At 38.1% G+C, this 20,509-nt stretch overlaps 1 protein-coding gene across 1 annotated transcript in view; it reads right to left on the bottom strand.

The window, feature by feature from the left end:
* LOC145672930 (very long chain fatty acid elongase AAEL008004-like) overlaps nt 1–5,554 on the bottom strand; it is a 63,641-nt gene extending 58,087 nt beyond the window's left edge. The window contains exon 1 of the mRNA XM_081742149.1: nt 5,183–5,554. Within this exon, the coding sequence (XP_081598275.1) occupies nt 5,183–5,197 (15 nt within the window). The 5' untranslated portion in view covers nt 5,198–5,554. The remainder of the gene's footprint in view (nt 1–5,182) is intronic.
* Nucleotides 5,555–20,509: the final 14,955 nt, after the last annotated feature.

The following is a 20,509-nucleotide window of genomic DNA, read 5'->3' on the forward strand; positions in this document are numbered from 1 at the left end:
CACCACAAACTTACTTAACGAGGGATCGAACCAGGGACCTCACTCTCTTGAGTTAAGCGCTCTACCACTCAGCCATCCTGCAACCCTGACAGAATTTTAAGGTGACTGTGATTTTGTTCAGTTGTTATTCTTAAGAAATGAAATATTTCCCTGATCACTAATAAGTAAAGCAGTTACTAATATTAGTAGGAGATTTCTTATTGGCCTGCGTTCCTTCCTCAACTCACATAGTTGTGTAGCAGCCACGTGGTGTTATTTTCATACCGCTAAAAATCCGTCTCTGTTCCAAAGCGGAAACATCAGGCCTGTGTTAACCGCATCTGACCCTTGGTGTCGAAATATTACGCTAAAGTGGTAGCTATTTTGGGTCCACTGACATACGTTAAAATTGAGTTGTTTAAATGCTATCACTTTATTTGCTTTGTACAATAGTTCGAATTCGACAATAAAGCTTTACGTTTAGTTCTGCATGCATAGTTTCGCTGCTTACAAAAACGTAAAAATACAAGTCATCCAATCAACCAATTAAGATTATGAATATCCCTGTTCAAAATCTGACTAATTTGGGATTCCTCACACAGATATGTGCTTCCCGAATTCAATTACTATTCCCCTGTGCAGGACACTTTGACTTCTTGGAATGTCAAGATTCCAGATCCTTGATGAAGGTAATTCACATAACCGAACCCCATCACGAAGTCGCGGTCGCAAAGAGGGATTGCCGCCGTCGACGCTGGCGGGCCGCCGGAGGCAGCCGGCATCTTTCCGCGGCGGCAGGACGATCTACTTGTTCGAAGTTGCCGACCTTTTGCCGAGGCGGCAAGCGGTCGAAAATCGTAAAATATAATGCCATTTGCCGACTGTTGCCGATGGTCAGAGTCGGCAAAACAGTCGGAAAGGCCTCTTTCCGACCCTATGCCGACTCGTTATGTCGGTCTCTTTTCGAAGGTGGCGCCGACGCATTTAATGCTCATTTCCGAGTGTTTGCCGACTGCTCGGCAAGGCAACTATTCGTCGCGGTCGAAAATCGCTCGGAAAGGCGGCGGCAATCCGACCGCGGCATCTAGTTGGCATCGACAAATTGTGCGACTGTAGGCGGTAGGATCCTGATGGGGGATAATAATTATTCTCGGGTTCGTTTTCCGGCCGGTGCTTCCCAATTTTCCGCATCCACCCAGTATCGTGAGGCAAACTGGGGATCGCGCGAAAATAAAAGACGTGATGGCCACTAGGACTAGAAAGCTCCTGATGCGTCTATTAGGGACAGAGTGTCGCAGCACGCTGACCACGTGTCCGTCGTAGTTAAGCCGTTGGTTAGCAGATGACGCTGGAGCAGACTTAGGCTAACAAAATGGGCTCTTATGTCAAGTGGCTTGTTTGTTTGTAGATAATAATTATTAATTCGGTTTGGGGTTATCACAGAATAAATTAATATATTGTATTATAAATTTCTCATGTGTGCATTTCTACATTGCATATTGCAAGGGTGGCCAACCTTTCAATCAGAGTCTACTAATCGATCGGCAAATCGTGAGAGGTCTGTTGTTGCACTATTGATTTCAATCCGAGAATCCCGAGTGAATCAATCCATTTAAAAGTTAAAAGTAAAGCCACACTGCCCATTTTCTACAGATCTAAGTAAGAACCTTTACTCTGCAATAAATTTATACCGGTAGCTATTTTGTGTAATAAAATGTTTTAAATCGAAGGTTTTTTTTTAGCTATTCATAATTGCCGTACGGTGTAACAAAATCCCAAAATATTTTTCTACGCACCATTTGTAAAGATTCTTGTTTTAGGCCGCGGTGGATCAGTGGTTGAGCATTCACTTCTAGTGCGTGCGGACGGTGACTTTGGTTCGATTCTCGCTTACGCCACGTGAACTTTGTAGCGGACAAACGCCGTCTACGTGGGTTTTCTCGGGGCTCTCAAGTCTCCTTCCAATTTTTCATTCTACCATTGCATTCATATCTCATCATCATCGCTTCCTTTAGCCTAGCCGGCATAACCGTGGGACGTAAAACTGAAAGATTTCATTTCAAAGATTCTTGCTTTTGGATTTTAGACGTTAGATTTCGCGAGGTAACACGTTGTTTATGTCAATATGGTCCATTTGTGAGATTCTTGAGTACTTTACCTGCAACTGGTTGCATATGTTGCATACATGTTGCTTCACTACTTTGAGAATTGAAAAAAAGACGTGTGCGGTCTACTTTAAATAGTGAATACTTAAAATGTAATTTAATCTAAATCATATTGTAAGAAGAAAATATTCTTAAATACATTAATAAATAATACTTAGTTATAAAAGTTAAAGAATACATTATGTATTTTTTTAAGGTGTGAATATTCTTTTTAGGGGGAGATTATGCGCTCATCAGAGATGGTGTGGTTCAATGAAAACTTGACCATTGACCCACTGACCCACCATCTACCGAGAGCTAAGGGGTCCGAACCTCTCTCCCGGAAATCCCGACTTGTAATTTTAGAGGTGATTTTACAAATTTTAATATAATTTATCCATTTACTGAGTTTGGATTCCCCCTCTGAAAAGCTTTGTACAGAGGGTACTAGGAAAGTTTTGTAATAGATTTAATTTTTTCAAAATAATTTCCACCACACTCAATAAACCTCTTTATCCTCCGAAACCAACGTTAAACCAGATCTGCCCATTTTTACTAGGGAGTAAGACATACTCGTTGTCCCAAGCTCTCAGATGATCCTCATCACTGGAAAACCGCCTCCTTTTCAGCTTCGTTTTCAAATACAGGAACAGTGTAAAGTCACAGGGAGCAAGGTCTGGACTGTAAGAAGAGTGTTCAAGGAAGTTTCAGTCCTGTAATGATTAAATATTCAGTGCAAATATTCGTGCGGTTAGCTGGAACATCGTCGTGTTGGAGGAATAAGGTGGCCATTCTTCAGTTTGGTTGTAGGTTCTTCATAGTTTCGATGACTTTAGGCAAGCACCGTTCAGTGTACCAATTAGCTGTATCTGTCTTTTGTGTGTCCAAAACAACATACTCCACAATTCCACTCGATTTGAAAAATACAGCTATCATTTTCATTTTTAGTGATCAGGATTTTCTGATAGCTACAAGTGTATCCTCGTCATCAAAGACCGAAACTTTCTTCTGAGTTTTGATCGGCATATCATAATAGTACAACCAAGTCTCGTCATATGTCACGCTGTTGTTCACATATCGAAATTGTCCCTTGTCAAACATTTGCAGCATCTTCCGGTACCATGTCATACGTCGTGTCATCAGCTCTTCAGTCTGACTATACGGCACCCACAGACAACAAAGTTTCTTCATTCGCAAATGATCATGCAGAACAGAACGAATTACTGGAACGTTTAAATCTAAGGTACCCTCAATCTGCTGGTAGGTTACTCGCCTGTCTTCGTCAAGCAATTTTCTAGCAGCAGTAATGTTTTCCTCCGTAACTGACGTTCATGGCCTTCCCACCCCCTCAGCGTCCTCCAGAGTGAAATGTCCTCTTTGGAATTCTCTACCACTTGAATATAGTAATAGGATGTGGACAGACATCACCTATTGCAAACGTTATTTTTTCTAAGTACTGGTCTATGTTTAAATCACACGCGAATTTATACCGCAAAACTGCTTGTATCTCATTTTGTGATCAATATGCCATAGCAAACACTTTAGACTATCACTGCTAATGAATAACTCAGCCCATAGACTTCGCGCAGCGGATACTGTGCAAGTATGAACATGTCTCAGCATGCACCAAGAAGCAGACTCTGCGACACACAGTTGCGTCGTATTGCAAAACTTTTCCTAGTTTATCCTTTGTATTTCTCCCGAAATGAATTCCTGCGTGTGTCGTTCTATGCAGCATGAATGCATACAATTTTAAAATTATCAAAAAATAACATAAAACGTAGGTCTAATTTTTTTCTTTTTTTAAAAAAAATAAGATTGAGAAGATTTAAAGTTATTTTATTTTTTACTGATAAATTACATAAATGCCAAAACGTATCCCTGAGATAAGAGGCAAAACTTACTGAAAAATTTCTTTTTTCTAATCCATGATATACTCAATGACTTCTTCACTCTTTTAGTCTTCCATCGCGAAGCAATGTCTCTCCTTTTCCGCAAGCAGACAATGTTAGCTGACGTCGCTCTCTCCAGATGACAATTGTACAGTAGTACAGTATTGCTTCAATTGTCTTAAACCCTTTCGAAGGTGGGATTTTTCCTACTAAAATTTTGCTTGCAACGCTTTGGGAAAGTCGCGTTTTTATGAAAGCATTAAAAATCGGGTAGACCATTTATACAGTATATAAACAGTCGATTGGTTGAATTGCTTGGACTTGAAAAAATGAAATATTTCAGTATTATGTCCCGCGATTATGTCAGCTAGGCTAAAGGAGGCGGTGATGATGAGAAATGAATGCAATGGTAGAATAAATAAAGTAGGAGGAAACGGGAGAACACCGAGCGAACCAGCTGGGATCGAACCATGTACCCATGCACAAGAGGTGAACGCATTACCACTGAGCCACCGCGGCCCCATTGCTTGGACTTGAATTTATATGAAGGTGAACCTACAACTTAGTGTGAGTTTCGAAACATTTAAAAACGAAATGAAATGAAATATTTTAGTCTAACGTCTTACGTTTATGCCATTTATTCTAAGGAAGACGGATGATTGCGGCAAGTGAATGATGACGGAATTATTGGTGGAATGAGAGAGTGGGAGGAAACAGGAGTACCCTGAGAAAACCCACAGACACGATGTTGGCCACGACAAACTTACTTTTACGGAAATCGAACTAGGAACCCCACGCACCAGAGGTAAGCACTCTACCACTGAGCCATCTTGATACTTTCGAACCAGTTGAGCTCCCGCCAGGAATCACATCCGAGTTTTCACAGAGGTGGGTGCTTTCGAAGGTATAACTTAGGACGCAGGAGTGTGGTCCGTGTTCGATTCCCAGTGGGAGAACATTTTTACACATTAATGTGTTTCGTATTCCATCCTAAACCGTAGATCCATGCCTCACATTGAATTGGCGCTGGACACAGACGCTTAATGTCAACAAACAAAAAAAAAAATAAAAAATAAAAAAATAAAAAAAAAATAAACCTATTGAAGAATTTGTTCCAAACTCTTGAATCTTTCATTTGTAATTTTAAACAAATAAAATTGATCGTACCTGAACAGTGGCCATTCCTGCGTAGGTCTTGGAATTGTTCCAAAACGAGTCTCCTATCTTTGCAGAAGAAGTCAGTCATTCACTAGTGTGAAATTTTGATTGGAGAATTAATATCAAAAAACACTTGTTCCTTCACAACTGGTTCAATAATAATAATAATTTAAAAAAAAGAAAAGAAAAGAAGCACAATCACTTTTCCCCAATAATATCTTCCTTGCCTCTTCCGTGATGCATTTCTTGACAGTTGTAAACCGTTCCGATAGTTTTCATCAACTGACCCTAAAGAAACTTAACTTCTCCTATTTTAAGGATCTAACCTTGTATTTTTTTCCCTCTCTCTCCCTCTTTAGCTTGATGTCGGTGGAGGAAAGATGTAAGGTTTTGTTTTTTGTTATTTGTTTTAATATATACCATTGAGAAAACAGAAAATTTGTGGAAGGGGAAAGAGGGGAAGTTGCACAAATGCGAATGCGTGTAGTAGTAACACTTCTATTGCTTACATTCATACACAACAGCCTATCTCTTTGTACGTCGCTTGCAGTGTTGCCAATACGGAGCAAAAGTCACTAAATATAAGGCGTCAACTTCGAAGATACAAAAAAAAAAAAAAAAAGTTAAGAATACTCCAAGACAGGATAGAAACCAACCACATAGGGTTGGGGGTCCACGAATATATTAGGGGAGAGCCAAGTCATTAAAAATTCAATAACAAATATCTAAATTGTGCTTTTTGTGTTAAGAATAGCGTTTTGTATTGAGGTCTGGAGGGGGCACGGAAAGTTTACGAGCGCTAGGCCCCCTAGCACCTCTCTGATTGCAGGCCTGCTCCAAGAGCATTGCCAGAACGGACTTTAAAAAAAAAAAAATTTTTTTCTTATTAACTTCTACTTTACTATTATACTCATTAAGCAATTCTTGTAATATACTGTATCTGTCCATTTATAATTTCCGTGAGTACTAAATTTTTTCCACACGTTTTGATTAAGAGTTCTGTTAAAACTTCCTGTACAATATATTGTTTTACGCAGACAACAAGCATTACAAATGGATTTAGCAGATATGTAAAATATTGGAAAGATAATAATAATTAGAAATATATATTATGGAATAGATAAGGAATCATCTTTCGAAGTACACCATGTTTCATGGAATAAATTCCAAACAATGAGAAAACGGGTGTGTGCGATATTTCACTACGAGGACAAACATAATATATATACGAGTATTTGTATGTGTATAAAATGAGATGATTTCTTTCGTTTCGGAAATAATAATCACCAACCAGTTATCTAATCTAATATAAATAAAATAAAGAGTTTGTTTGTGTGTTTGTCTGTCTGTGTGCGACCTGGGGACCAGACGATTGGACCTAGAGTTACCAAATTTTGGTCAGGGGTACCTTGGCCCAGGCCTCAGATCAAGACGAAGCCCTTTCTTTAAAATTTCGAAACAGGGGGGTTTCAGGAGCGTTTACCGGAACCGGCTTGGGAACCAGACAAATTGACCGAGAGTTACCAAATTTTAGTCACGAATACCTTGGTCCAGGCTCCAGACCAGAGTTAAACGTTTTTGTCAAAATTCGAACCAGGGAGGTCTCAGGGGGGCGTTTACCGGGACATGTAAAAGTAGTAGAAAATGACCGATATAAGTGTCGATTTCATAGTTTTCGCGGTCACTAAAATCAATGGTGAAGCTCTGATCGCATTAATTTCCAAATTCACACTATTCGGCTCCGGGCCGGGGGTCACCGTGGGGGAGATACCGAGACATATAGAAGTAATCCAAAATGATCGGTATTAGTGTCAAATCCATAGTTTTCGCGGCCGCTGAAATCAATGGTGACACTTCCATTAGCGATGACTTGCAAATTTAGTTACAATTGTATGCGGGCTGGGAGCGGGTTGGGGGGGGGGATACCGAGACATGTAAAAAATAGCCCAAAATGACCGATATTAGTATCAAATCCATAGTTTTCGCGGTCGCTGAAATCAATGGTGATACTCCCACATGCGTTGACTTCCAAATATAGCCTCCGTGCGGAGCATGGGTATATTCAATAGTCATTAATAAAAGAAATACACGAATGAAGTATGTTTTAAATATATTTAATTAATATTATGTTGTATTGCTATTTTTTCACGATATGCATATTGTGTTCCGTTAAAAACAAAGAAAGGTCCTAAAACTAAAAGCAATAACAACAATTAAAAAAGAAACAAGTTGCCCGTGTTTAACATACAAACAGATTTAGGTGGTGAATTTTATAATCAACATGTAAAACGGCTGTTTAAAGAATATGAAATTACGTTCCAGTATAGTACTCACAATTGAAAAATTCGCAAAATATCAGCTCTCAATTACTTACGGTTCCCGAGATATGGTTTGGTTCCTTAAATCTCCCGAAATCCGAACTTTTTTGGGCCAATATCTCAGGAATGGTTAGTTATAGAGAGATGATATTTGGTGTTGATCAATACCTAAGAGGATGGTGAACATTTTGGTACCGGTGACTCTCGCCAAAGTAGTGGTCAGTTGAAGAGTGGCCATTGGTTACTATTTGGTACAAAAATGTTCATCACTTACGGTTCCCGAGATATGGCTTCTTAAGGCTTCAGACTACTAAATATTTTTCAAAAGCTAACAATTTTTCTTTTGCCCATTTTTCGTAAGTGAAAAAAGATAATGAAATGTAACTTACCATAATAATATATAATGTTATTCTACAACCGAAAATATGAATCTGAAGAATTTTCAGTGTTGCCATCCATAGAAATTACAGTGTGACCAGAATTTGAATTACCCAAAAATCTAGGTTAAGACAGCGACTAAAAAAATGAACTCAACGGTAATTGATAACTTACCATGTTGTCTATGTTCCTTGTTAACTACTTTTTAAATAATATTTGTATTAATTTTTGTAATAACTTATTTATTTTGTAATAACATGTAAGTTATGGATGGCAACATAACTTAATGTGCGAGTACCAGAGTTTAATTTTTAGAATATATAAAAAGGAGTTATGTTTTCTCTTGCTTCAAATAGTAATAAATGAATGGAGTTACATTGATTAGCTCCTTATAAAACGTATTGTCAGAGTACCGATCTTTAGTTAGTATATACTAGTACTCTCTTAGTTATTTTGCTTCAAACAACTGACGTGACGTCTACCATATTGAGCAGAAATGTACCAGGAGTTGTTGAAAGATGGCAGAAGGAGTGCACGTGGATTGATGAAATTTTAGTTAGTTTACATGCTCTCCCTGAAATTTAATACACTTCCCTGTACCAGTGACGACACCAGGTTTAAATTCTTAGGGGGGCAAAGGAGGAGCAGATACATTTTTTTGGGGGGCGGCTATTTTTCTTACCAAAAATGATAGTTTTATTATGTTTGCTATTACAATACAACTGTATTTCTTTGTTGGGTTAACCATAAGTCCATTTAAACCTAAATGCATTTGTCTCTCTTCTAAACGACTTATACAAATGCATCGTTCGAATATACCAGCAGTACAGATAAATGGAACAAATATTCCATTTTCTGAAACGATCACAAATCTCGGGATAATAATAGATCAATTTCTTGAGTAGAAACCTCACATCAACGCTGTATGTAAGAAAGCGTTCTGGTCTTTGCATCTACTCATTAGACTAAAGAAAACTCTACCCACTGAAACAAAATTACTACTTGTGAAATCACAAATATTTTCTCACCTTGAATATTGCGATGTAGCTCTTTCTGACTTGAGTGAATAATTAGTGTACCGGTTACAACTAGGGACGGCCACAAAGTTCCGGTTCCGGCGGAACCGGTTCCACGAGGAACCGGTTGTTGGAGATCTGGTTTTCAGAACCGGTTCCAGACCTGGATCCGAAGAACCGGTTCCAGAGCTGGATCCGAAAAACCGGTTCCAGACCTAGATCCGAAAAACCGGTTCCGGATCTTCTTGGACCGGATCTTCTAGACCCGGATCCGTTCAGACCCGAAAACCGGTTCCTGATGGAACCGGTTCTGGCCATCCCTAGTTACAACGTATCCAAAATGCCTGCATACGGTTTGCTTACAATCTCAAACGATCAAATGACTTAACTCGATACTGCAGGAAGTTTAGCCTTCTGAAACTTGCCGATAGACGTCACCTGCATCGACTCATACTTCTCTTTAAGACTGTGAGCTTTCAACAACTCTGCTACTTAAATCAACGATTGCAACCATTGAATGCTCATCAAGATCACGATACAAGATCAGGTGTAAATAAAGTCCTTTCTCTTCCGCTACATTCGTCAAAATTCTACTCGAAATCGTTCTTTGCATCCACTATCCATGCATGGAACGAACTTCCACCCAGCATACTACAATCTCAGTCAATCAATCTATTCAAGAAGCCGATTGAGCAGACCATCCATGAATTCCGTTAGGCTTACTAATATCTGTGAAAAAATCTGTGTGTGTGTTTATTTACGAGGAGCTGCTGAAACACTACCCCAGGGCCGTGCCGTGGGGGGACGAGCGGGGCGACGGCCCTGGGCGCCGAAGCAAGGGACGAAAAATTCGGGAGAAAAATGAAAAAAACATAAGAAAAATTGCTTGGAATATCTGTATGGGGCGCCGTCGTATATTCTCGCCCCGGGCGCTGATTTTCCACGGCACGGCCCTGCACTAGCCCAACGCAGAAGGAATGCAGGCAGAGTAATGAATTTGTACAGTTTTGACAAACATATTTCTATTTGTACAGATACAAATTTTCATATGCATAATGAAATTCTTATTGTGTTGTTCAATCCTCTGAAGTGATTATGTGTGCTCAACCAGCCAATATCACGAACATCGAAATCACAGCGGTCATAAAATTTTTGTTCCTTAAATTAAAGTCACCGAAGTAAATTCATGATCAAATCAGCAAAACACTACGGGACTCCCCTTCGTTGTATACAGTGGTGAAGAAGGGACAACGTTTAAACGTGCTGATTTCTCAATAGAGGATGCTTTACATCCAGGATGAACAAAAGTAGTGACCGTCCCCAAAATCATAGATGCAATTCGTGATTTAATTCTTGAAAATTTCAAAATTTCAGCAAAACATGTGGCAGAGATTGTGGGCAATTATCTGGAATGCTTCGGTAGCATAATTCATAATGACTTGAGTATGCGCAACCTCTTGCCAGGGCCGTGCCGTGGAAAATCAGCGCCCGGGGCGAGAGTATACGACGGCGCCCCCATACATATATTCCAAGCAATTTTTCCTATCTTTTTTCCTTTTTTCTCCCGAATTTTTCGCTCCCGTTACTTCGGCGCCCGGGGCCGTCGCGCCGTTCGCCCCCTCACGGCACGGCCCTGGCAATGCCTATCAAATCTGTTACGAATGGTAACCATGGACGAAATATAGTTGTACCACTACGATACTGAATCAGTGGAGTGGTATCATTCATTTTCCCCGCGCCCCAAGAAGTTCAAGAAACTGAAGTAGGCTTAGACAGGTCCGCGACCGCAACCAGCCTCAGAGGTTTGGGGGGGCCATGAATATGTTACGGGGGCAAGTCATTAAAAATTCACCTACAAATTGTTTTTTGTATTAATAATAGCATTGATGTCTGGAGGGGCCACGAAAAGATTAGGGGGGCCTGGCCCCCTAGCCCCCTTCTGGTTGCGGGCCTGGGCTGAGAAGGTGTTTGCAACATTCTTCTGAGATAAGAATGGAGTCGTACTCATTCACTACCTGTCCAAGGCTCAGATACTTAATGCAGACTCTCTCCATTATAAAACTGAAAAAAAAAATGAAAGTATAACGCCACGGAAAATGAAAAAGGAAGGAGATCTGAAAAAGAAGGAAACGCAATTGACATGGCATGATGAAGGTTTTCAATGTCTAGATCATCCTCCTTATTTCCCAGATAAGGTCCTGGGTGGCTCAGTGGTAGAGCGTTCATCTCCGGTACTTGGAGTCCCTGGTTCGATCCCAGCTCGCGCCGTGCGGACTTAGTGGTGGACAAACACCGTGCTCGTGGGTTTTCTCGGGGTTCTCCCGTTTCCTGCCACTTTCTTCATTCATTTCTCATTATCATCGTCTCCTTTAGCCTGTCATAACCGTGGGCCGTAAAACTTAAAGATTTCATTTCATTCCATTGAGAAAAATCTGTTATCCGGACAGCGGTATAGTGTACAAATATACGGAATCCTTATGTTTACTACATAAATCAGTACGAAGCATATGATATCCGCATGCTTGCTTCATAGTACTGGCTCTTTTCCCGCTTAGATGTTACAACATGCCGTTGCAGGATGTCTGACGTCTAACCGTCTTCCGTCTAAAAACTAAGTACGTATAAAATATACTTTTTCCAGTTATACGTTTGATGTACGGTAAGTCCAAAAACGAAGTACGTATAAAATATACTTTTTCCAGTTATACGTTTGCTGTACGTTAAGTCCAAAAACGAAGTACGTATAAAATATACTTTTTCCAGTTATACGTTTGCTGTACGTTAAGTCCAAAAACGAAGTACGTATAAAATATACTTTTTCCAGTTATACGTTTGCTGTACGTTAAGTCCAAAAACGAAGTACGTATAAAATATACTTTTTCCAGTTATACGTTTGCTGTACGTTAAGTCCAAAAACTAAGTACGTATAAAATATACTTTTTCCAGTTATACGTTTGCTGTACGTTAAGTCCAAAAACGAAGTACGTATAAAATATACTTTTTCCAGTTATACGTTTGCTGTACGTTAAGTCCAAAAACGAAGTACGTATAAAATATACTTTTTCCAGTTATACGTTTGCTGTACGTTAAGTCCAAAAACGAAGTACGTATAAAATATACTTTTTCCAGTTATACGTTTGCTGTACGTTAAGTCCAAAAACTAAGTACGTATAAAATATACTTTTTCCAGTTATACGTTTGCTGTACGGTAAGTCCAAAAACGAAGTACGTATAAAATGTACTTTTTCCAGTTATACGTTTGCTGTACGTTAAGTCCAAAAACGAAGTACGTATAAAATATACTTTTTCCAGTTATACGTTTGCTGTACGTTAAGTCCAAAAACTAAGTACGTATAAAATATACTTTTTCCAGTTATACGTTTGCTGTACGGTAAGTCCAAAAACGAAGTACGTATAAAATATACTTTTTCCAGTTATACGTTTGCTGTACGGTAAGTCCAAAAACGAAGTACGTATAAAATATACTTTTTCCAGTTATACGTTTGCTGTACGTTAAGTCCAAAAACGAAGTACGTATAAAATATACTTTTTCCAGTTATACGTTTGCTGTACGGTAAGTCCAAAAACGAAGTACGTATAAAATATACTTTTTCCAGTTATACGTTTGCTGTACGGTAAGTCCAAAAACTAAGTACGTATAAAATATACTTTTTCCAGTTATACGTTTGCTGTACGGTAAGTCCAAAAACTAAGTACGTATAAAATATACTTTTTCCAGTTATACGTTTGCTGTACGTTAAGTCCAAAAACGAAGTACGTATAAAATATACTTTTTCCAGTTATACGTTTGCTGTACGTTAAGTCCAAAAACGAAGTACGTATAAAATATACTTTTTCCAGTTATACGTTTGCTGTACGTTAAGTCCAAATACTAAGTACGTATAAAATATACTTTTTCCAGTTATACGTTTGCTGTACGGTAAGTCCAAAAACGAAGTACGTATAAAATATACTTTTTTCAGTTATACGTTTGCTGTACGGTAAGTCCAAAAACTAAGTACGTATAAAATATACTTTTTCCAGTTATACGTTTGCTGTACGGTAAGTCCAAAAACTAAGTACGTATAAAATATACTTTTTCCAGTTATACGTTTGCTGTACGTTAAGTCCAAAAACTAAGTACGTATAAAATATACTTTTTCCAGTTATACGTTTGCTGTACGTTAAGTCCAAAAACTAAGTACGTATAAAATATACTTTTTCCAGTTATACGTTTGCTGTACGGTAAGTCCAAAAACGAAGTACGTATAAAATATACTTTTTCCAGTTATACGTTTGCTGTACGGTAAGTCCAAAAACTAAGTACGTATAAAATATACTTTTTCCAGTTATACGTTTGCTGTACGTTAAGTCCAAAAACTAAGTACGTATAAACTATACTTTTTCCACTTATACGTTTGCTGTACGTTAAGTCCAAAAACTAAGTACGTATAAAATATACTTTTTCCAGTTATACGTTTGCTGTTCGTTAAGTCCAAAAACTAAGTACGTATAAAATATACTTTTTCCAGTTATACGTTTGCTGTACGGTAAGTCCAAAAACGAAGTACGTATAAAATATACTTTTTCCAGTTATACGTTTGCTGTACGGTAAGTCCAAAAACGAAGTACGTATAAAATATACTTTTTCCAGTTATACGTTTGCTGTACGGTAAGTCCAAAAACTAAGTACGTATAAAATATACTTTTTCCAGTTATGCGTTTGCTGTACGGTAAGTCTAAAAACTACAGGATTTACAAATGTAACATACTATTGTACGTAATCCATATACGATTTTTTCTCAGTGTAATATATCTATTGCGTTTGTTAACGATGTAGGGAAGGAAAAAATGAAATATTCGGAACTTTTAATCAAATGACGAGAGAGTCGTCATATACTTCTTACAGAGAGTCAAGATTTCATCATTCAGTAAAATATCAGGTAAAGTATATAAGAACTGTAAAACTACACTGGCACAAATGTATTTAGGAATACGCAATAATTCACGGATCTGGTCCAAAGTTAGTACACTAAAAGAAGGCCATGGTAAGTAGTGCAATTCTCAACTCATCATCCATGTACACCCTGAACATAATACAGTAGGCCTATTTATCTTAATATAACGTGTAACTATCTCAAACGGCCACACAACTGCACAGAAAAATCCGTTCTCCGGACAGCAGTATATTGTACAAATATACGGTATCCTCTTGCTTACTATAGAAATCAGTACGGATCATAAGTTATCCGTATGCTACATAGGCATTACCCTTAGGTTTTACGTCCCACGGTTATGCCGGTGAGGCTAAAGGAGACGGTGATGATGAGTAATGAATGAAATGGTGGAATGAAGAAAGTGGGAGGAAACGGGAGAACCCCGAGGAAACCCACGCACACGGTGTTTGTCCACTAGAAAGTTCACTTGGCGGGGGCTGGTATCGAACCCGGGACCCCAAGCATCAGAGGTGAACGCTCTACCACTGAGGCACCGCGGCCCCCTACCCTTAGATGTTACATCATGCCGTTGCAGGATGTGTGACATCTAACAGTTTCCCGTATATCACATGCATATACTTATGTTACCTTCGTCAGCTATATGTTATATACGTCCATTTGTATGTGAGATCCTGACCGCCTACATTGTTTCATAAGGAAAGTACGTATAGATGGAACACTTATACAGAAAGTATTATAAAACGCGTTTTCAGTTATGCGTCTGCTGTACGTTAAGTGCAAAAACTTCAGGAATTACGCATGTAACCTATCTTTTTAAGTACGCCATCTACATTTTTTTCAGTGTGTTCGGACATTAGCCAGTCAAATACTTAGGCTCTGTCTGTCTAGTAGATCATCATTGCCGGGACCGGCTGGTGAACAGAGTCCGTCCTATCATACCTCACATGTATTCGAAGAGGTTTAGGTCCGGTGGCCTTGCAGGCTAGAGTAGAAAGCGTTTTCCTAACAGAGTACATTGGGTTCAACGAGCGGTATGGAAACGTACGATGTGTTGCCGGAGAACAGAGTCCTGGCAACTGTCCAGATAAGGCCGGAGGGCAGACTAAACATCACGAATGTAACGTGCTAGTCATACTCCCCTGAATAAAAACCAGAGATGTGTGGAATATGTAGCTTTTTGCCACTCTTTTTTTAAAAAAGATGTTGAAAGTCAGGTATGAGTCCTATATCACGAATAAGAACATACTGAATTTTCACTCTCACCTGCAGGTCTACCTACGCGCACAGAATTATCTCCATTTTTACTCTCATCGCTGTTTACAACTACCTTCCGTTCACCTTGACACTGTAACTTTTTTCAATGTCACGGAAGACATTTCTCGGCGATGATCAGATTCCAGGAGTAAAAGTAAGGCAGAATGGTAGATCAATATTCAGCAATTGATTCTTTGGTGTTTGTATTCTCGCTCATAATTAATTGTGCTGATGTAACATTCGCTCCAATGAGCAATTATTCTTATATAATTTAATAACATTAAAAATTATTTTCCATTAGAACATTTATTTTGGTAGAGGCAAATTTTGTTTAATGTAAACATCCTTTTCTTTGTCATCAGAGAACCGCTTCCCGGTAGGTAAATGAGGAAAGTGTATTCCGCTTCTTTTCCTTGTAAGCATCAACCATCACATCAAAGACAAACGTACAAGTATAGACGGAGGAAAAGTGCTCAGACATTCTTTTGTATCTTCATATGATTATCTGTAAAAACCCACCCAACTATTGGGGACTGTGGGAAGTCATATGCAACTGTCAAACGCTGGATGGCAAACTTCAGAACTGGACATTTTGATGTTGGAAGTACGAAACAAAGTGGCAGGCCTATTTCTGTGTCTGTTCCCGAAAACGTGCAAGCCATCCAAAATATGGTAATGGAAGATCGTCAAATATCAGCCAAAAAGATTGCTGCATGTTTGGGCATATCGCGTGAAAGAGTTGGTATCATTATTAATAATGATCTGGAGTGGATCCCCAAACTTCTGATGAAGGAACAAAAGCAGGAAAGAGTGAGAACTTCGCGCACAGTTTTGGAACATTTTGCAAGAAGTGAGGTTGTTTTTTTGGAGAAACTCGTAACTGGTGATGAGACTTGAATCTATTGTTATGATCCCGAGACTAAAGAACAGTCTAAAGACTGGAGGCACAGTTCTTCTCCCCGGTCAAAGAAGCGCCGTGTGCAGAGGTCTGCACAGAAACAAATCGCAACAATCTTTTGGGATAAGTACGGAGTTCTGCCGGTGGACTATGTTCCCGTGGGTGCAACTGTTAATGCTACATATTACTGTTGTCTCTTGGGGAAGTTGCGCGAAAACATCAAGAACAAACGTCGTAGTAAGCTCTCCAAAGGTGTTTTGCTTTTGCTTGACAATGTCTCCTTACACACAGCATCTGAAATACATTACACATTGGCCACCTTAGGTTTTCAAGTGTTGCCTCATCCCCCTTATTCGCCTGACCTAGCTCCATCCGATTGTCATCTGTTCCAGAATCTCAAAAAAAATATCTCAAAGGTCACCGTTTTCAGTGTTCAAAGGGCAACTGATGGTACAGATGAGTGGTTCAAGCAGCAGACAAAAGACTTCTACTTACAAGGACTTAAAAAATTACAGGACAGATGCAGCAAATGTATTGACCTACAACTCTATCCATCACGACTCTGGAGCTCACTACAGAAATAATAAACACTTCTGACCAGAGTATATACACTTGTTTATTAAAAACTAAATTCCAGTGTAACAGTTTCAACAACGTAACGTTGTCTTCATCAGACACCAACTCTGATCTGATGGTGTCTGATGTTGGTGTCTGATGAAGACAACGTTACGTTGTTGAAACTGTTACACTGGAATTTAGTTTTTAATAAACAAGTGTATATACTCTGGTCAGAAGTGTTTATTATTTCTGTATTGACCTAGTAGGGAAATATGTGGAATAGTGTGGGAGTTTCAGCTTCCTAGCTCATTTTTTCTTGGTAAAGCACAATCTTTATCAGTATCCCTCGTATATATATATATATTCTGTGTATTTATCAATGTGTATAAAATACAGTATATGATTATCATAGGTAGGATTAAACTATTGAATGTCTTTTTGATGTGACTGAATTTCTTCTTAATGCTGAATATGTATGAAGATATTTACTCATATAATTATCACGTTAACATATGCGTAAACATTAAGATTTTATAAGTGCATATCTCTCCTATCCCCTTTTCCCTTTTCAATATTGTTCTCATCTTGCTAGCAAAGTCAAAAGCTTTCTTTTATCAATTCAAAATTACCTAATTTATCGCTCGATAACTCACGCATTTTCTACTTTGGTCAATTTCTTTTTTAAGATTTCTTCTTCATATATAACATTTGTGCTTAATGAGTGCTCTATATTCGCTTAAACAATAATTGTTCGCTACTGTGTTGTTTTTAAGTTATATAAATCATAAAAAGAGAGAATTAGTTTCCTGGTGTAACTAGATTCAATTCCAGTTTTTTTTTCTCTTTGTTTTAACGTAACCGTCCTAAACTGTCAAAATTATGGTTTCCTGGAAGTGTTCTGATTTTGAAGTACTTTTAAAAAACAATAATATAGCAATAATAGCAACTGGAAAGCGATATCCGTCAGATTTCGTGAATAGAATCTAATTTAACATCAACCAGCATAGCAGGATTAGGTTACTGAGATATTCCTATCCGAAGGATTGCAAACATTTGTTTTAATTCCTAAAAATTATTTTTTTTTTTCAGAAATTCATGTCATTGTTATTTTGTTAATTAATTTATGAATTTTATTTATTCCTTTTTAAATTCTTAAAAAATAAATTTTATCACTGTTACCTAAATTCAGAAGTAACTGTTGTCATTTGCTACATAGTAGTTTTAGCTTTCTATCCTCTCCAAATTTCGGCAAAGTTTTTATTTTTTTATTTATTTATTATTATTATTATTTTTTTTTTTTTTTACATGTTAGCACTTGCATATTAAGTGACCAGATGAGCTGACGGTTTCAGGTTAAACAGTCTAATTTACTTTATTCATTCATTTTTTTATTATTAAAAGACGTTTGAGTCATTCAGCAATTGATTTTTTTAAAGATAAAAATTCACTTGCTGCGTGTAACATAGTCAGCACAGCCCGTCTTATAAGTAGACTTACTAGACTAGCAGATCATATCTCTTTCAGCCTTCCTGCGTGTGGATGTTCTGTGAAATTACCCTGCGATTTGCGGACTCTTTCTAGCTCGGTCGCAGTGTTGCCAGCACAGATAAGGGTCTAAATAGTTGACATATTCTATTCTCTGTTTTGTCAAAATCGTTGTTAAACATAATAAAAATAAGAAAGTAAATCTACATTCAATATTTTCTAGTAAAACAATTAAAATATAAAATACTATGTTGCAAAACTCAGCAATGAGTTAATCGACCTTTCAGTTTTGTCTTGGTTACAAAAAGTGCATTCACATAGATTTTTAGCCCTTAGTACCATAGGCGCCCGAAAGGGACAGGGCAGGGTGGGGCCCGGGCCCCCCCTCTGACACGTGAAAATGTATACGTAATATAACAAACTACGTATATTAAATACCTGAAATACCAGACGTAATCATGAAGATGAGTCCCTCCCTAGAAAATTTTCTACGGGCGCCCCCTGCTTAGTACCTCAAGGCTACTATAAAGCTCTTATCACTCTAAGGGTTAGAAGAACCTTGCAATATTAACGAAGTTGACGCCCAGCCCCCGAAGTTACTATTTTATATTCTTATTACTGTTCATTTAGTGTTTAAGGAATAGCCTGTAAATTGACTTTTTTTTTTTTAAATCTTTTCTTAGAAGTATAAATAATTTCAGTTTACTGTGGATAAATTTTCACTTATTGTCGGATAAAACAATTTGTAACATACAATTTTAACTAAATATTTGAGAGGACCAAGCCAAGATTTGGGAAGGCCGGTGCCCCCATGCCCCCCCTTAGCTACGTCCCTGGGTCTGTATATCATTAAACTTATTGCTCTAAATTTCTCTTTTATCTATTGGAAAACAATACTAAATTTTAGACTTGGAGACCTTTCGTTAACTTCAGCTCTCCATGAGCTATCGTGCATATCGTTAGACCCTGTGCTAATTAACACATCCATACTCAGTAATCGAAATGAAATTTGTCTCATCATAAATTTGATTCCCAACATCGTCTATTAGACTGTTAGTGCAAGAAACCAAATCCTGCTACCTCTGAATTCAAGTAACTTCCAATTTACCTCACAATTTTGAAGTAAACTTAATTGCAGTCCACAAACATTCTTTGTTTTGTTCGTCCCCCTCAGGGCGGATCTAGGACGGGCCTTTGCGGGGCGATGTGTTGTAATGCTGCTACTTAGAGATACTTTTAAGAGCTTCAAACTCTGGGATGGGTTTTATTTATATATAAAATAAGAAAGTTTCCTCTTCTTGGAGGGTAACGATCGCCCCGATCGTTCCCTCCTGGATCCGCCCCTAGTCCCCCTCATTTTTTTGCATGCCAAAGACACCCATTCTATTATGGATCCAATTTCTAGCAACTTTTCACTCAAAATTGAAGTAATTTTTAGCTATCATTTAGTGACTTTTTCATGTCAACGTTCTGGCAACAGTGATTTATTTGAGTGACCTTGAAGTTAACCGGTTGTCTTCTGGCAAAAAGGAAACGATATATGTCTTTTAATTATCTTGAAAATTGTGTGTGACAGGATTTTATTACAAAAGCCTATAGAAGATGATGTTGCACCTGTCCCTCTCATTGACACTCTAAGGTACAGAGGTTAGTAAGTGTCTGTTTCTCCTTCAATCAAGATGGACTTTTTTTTGTAACATTTATATGTATTATCAGACAAGTAAGATGAAAGTTTGAGCAATAATTAAGAAAAAATGACAGAATAAAGCTTTCATACAGATTATGAAACCCCTTGTTTTTTCTTCTCGTGTTATATGCTTAATGAGGCCTCTGGGAAGAAAGAAAATGATTATGTAAGCAATTAATGAAGAAATTAAAAGATATAACCAATAAAATCATAATTTTGTTAGTGGTAATTATCGTGTGGATGCGAAAAGCCGTCAAGATTTTTTTTTTTTACAAAGAGCAACAAACTCAAGTAGAACAAGATATTCACAGAGATGGAGTGGGTCTAAGGATCGTGAGTCAAGTGGATCAAATTTTGAGAGTGAGTCAGTGGGTCATGGGTCAACATTACTTGACCCACTGCGATCTACCACCCACCAGGCACGTAGCAAGGGGGAGGGGATCCGGTCGAGACCAGAAATGAAAAAAAAAATTAGGGAAGGATGAAACAAAATGAAATGAGAAAAAGAAGGATCAACGTTAAAAATAAACTACAGGAAGCTTTTGGTTACTCTTTCTTATGAGGAAATTTGTATTACTTGAAATACATGGTTGCGAGGTGAGCGATGTATCCTGGAAGAGTCAGGGAATTTGAAATTTCTAGATAAGTTGCAGAATTCTCAGAATTTCTGCTACTAGTCAGGGAGATTTCAATCTTCCGAAAGCATAGTGCCGTTGTGTAACAGCGTGGACATTTTTTATCATAATTTTTCGTCATCGCATCCTTGCAGTATCAAACATGTTAT

This window comes from Thermobia domestica, chromosome 16, assembly GCF_964235325.1.
Source record: "Thermobia domestica chromosome 16, izTheDome1.hap1.1, whole genome shotgun sequence".
NCBI lineage: Eukaryota > Metazoa > Arthropoda > Insecta > Zygentoma > Lepismatidae > Thermobia > Thermobia domestica.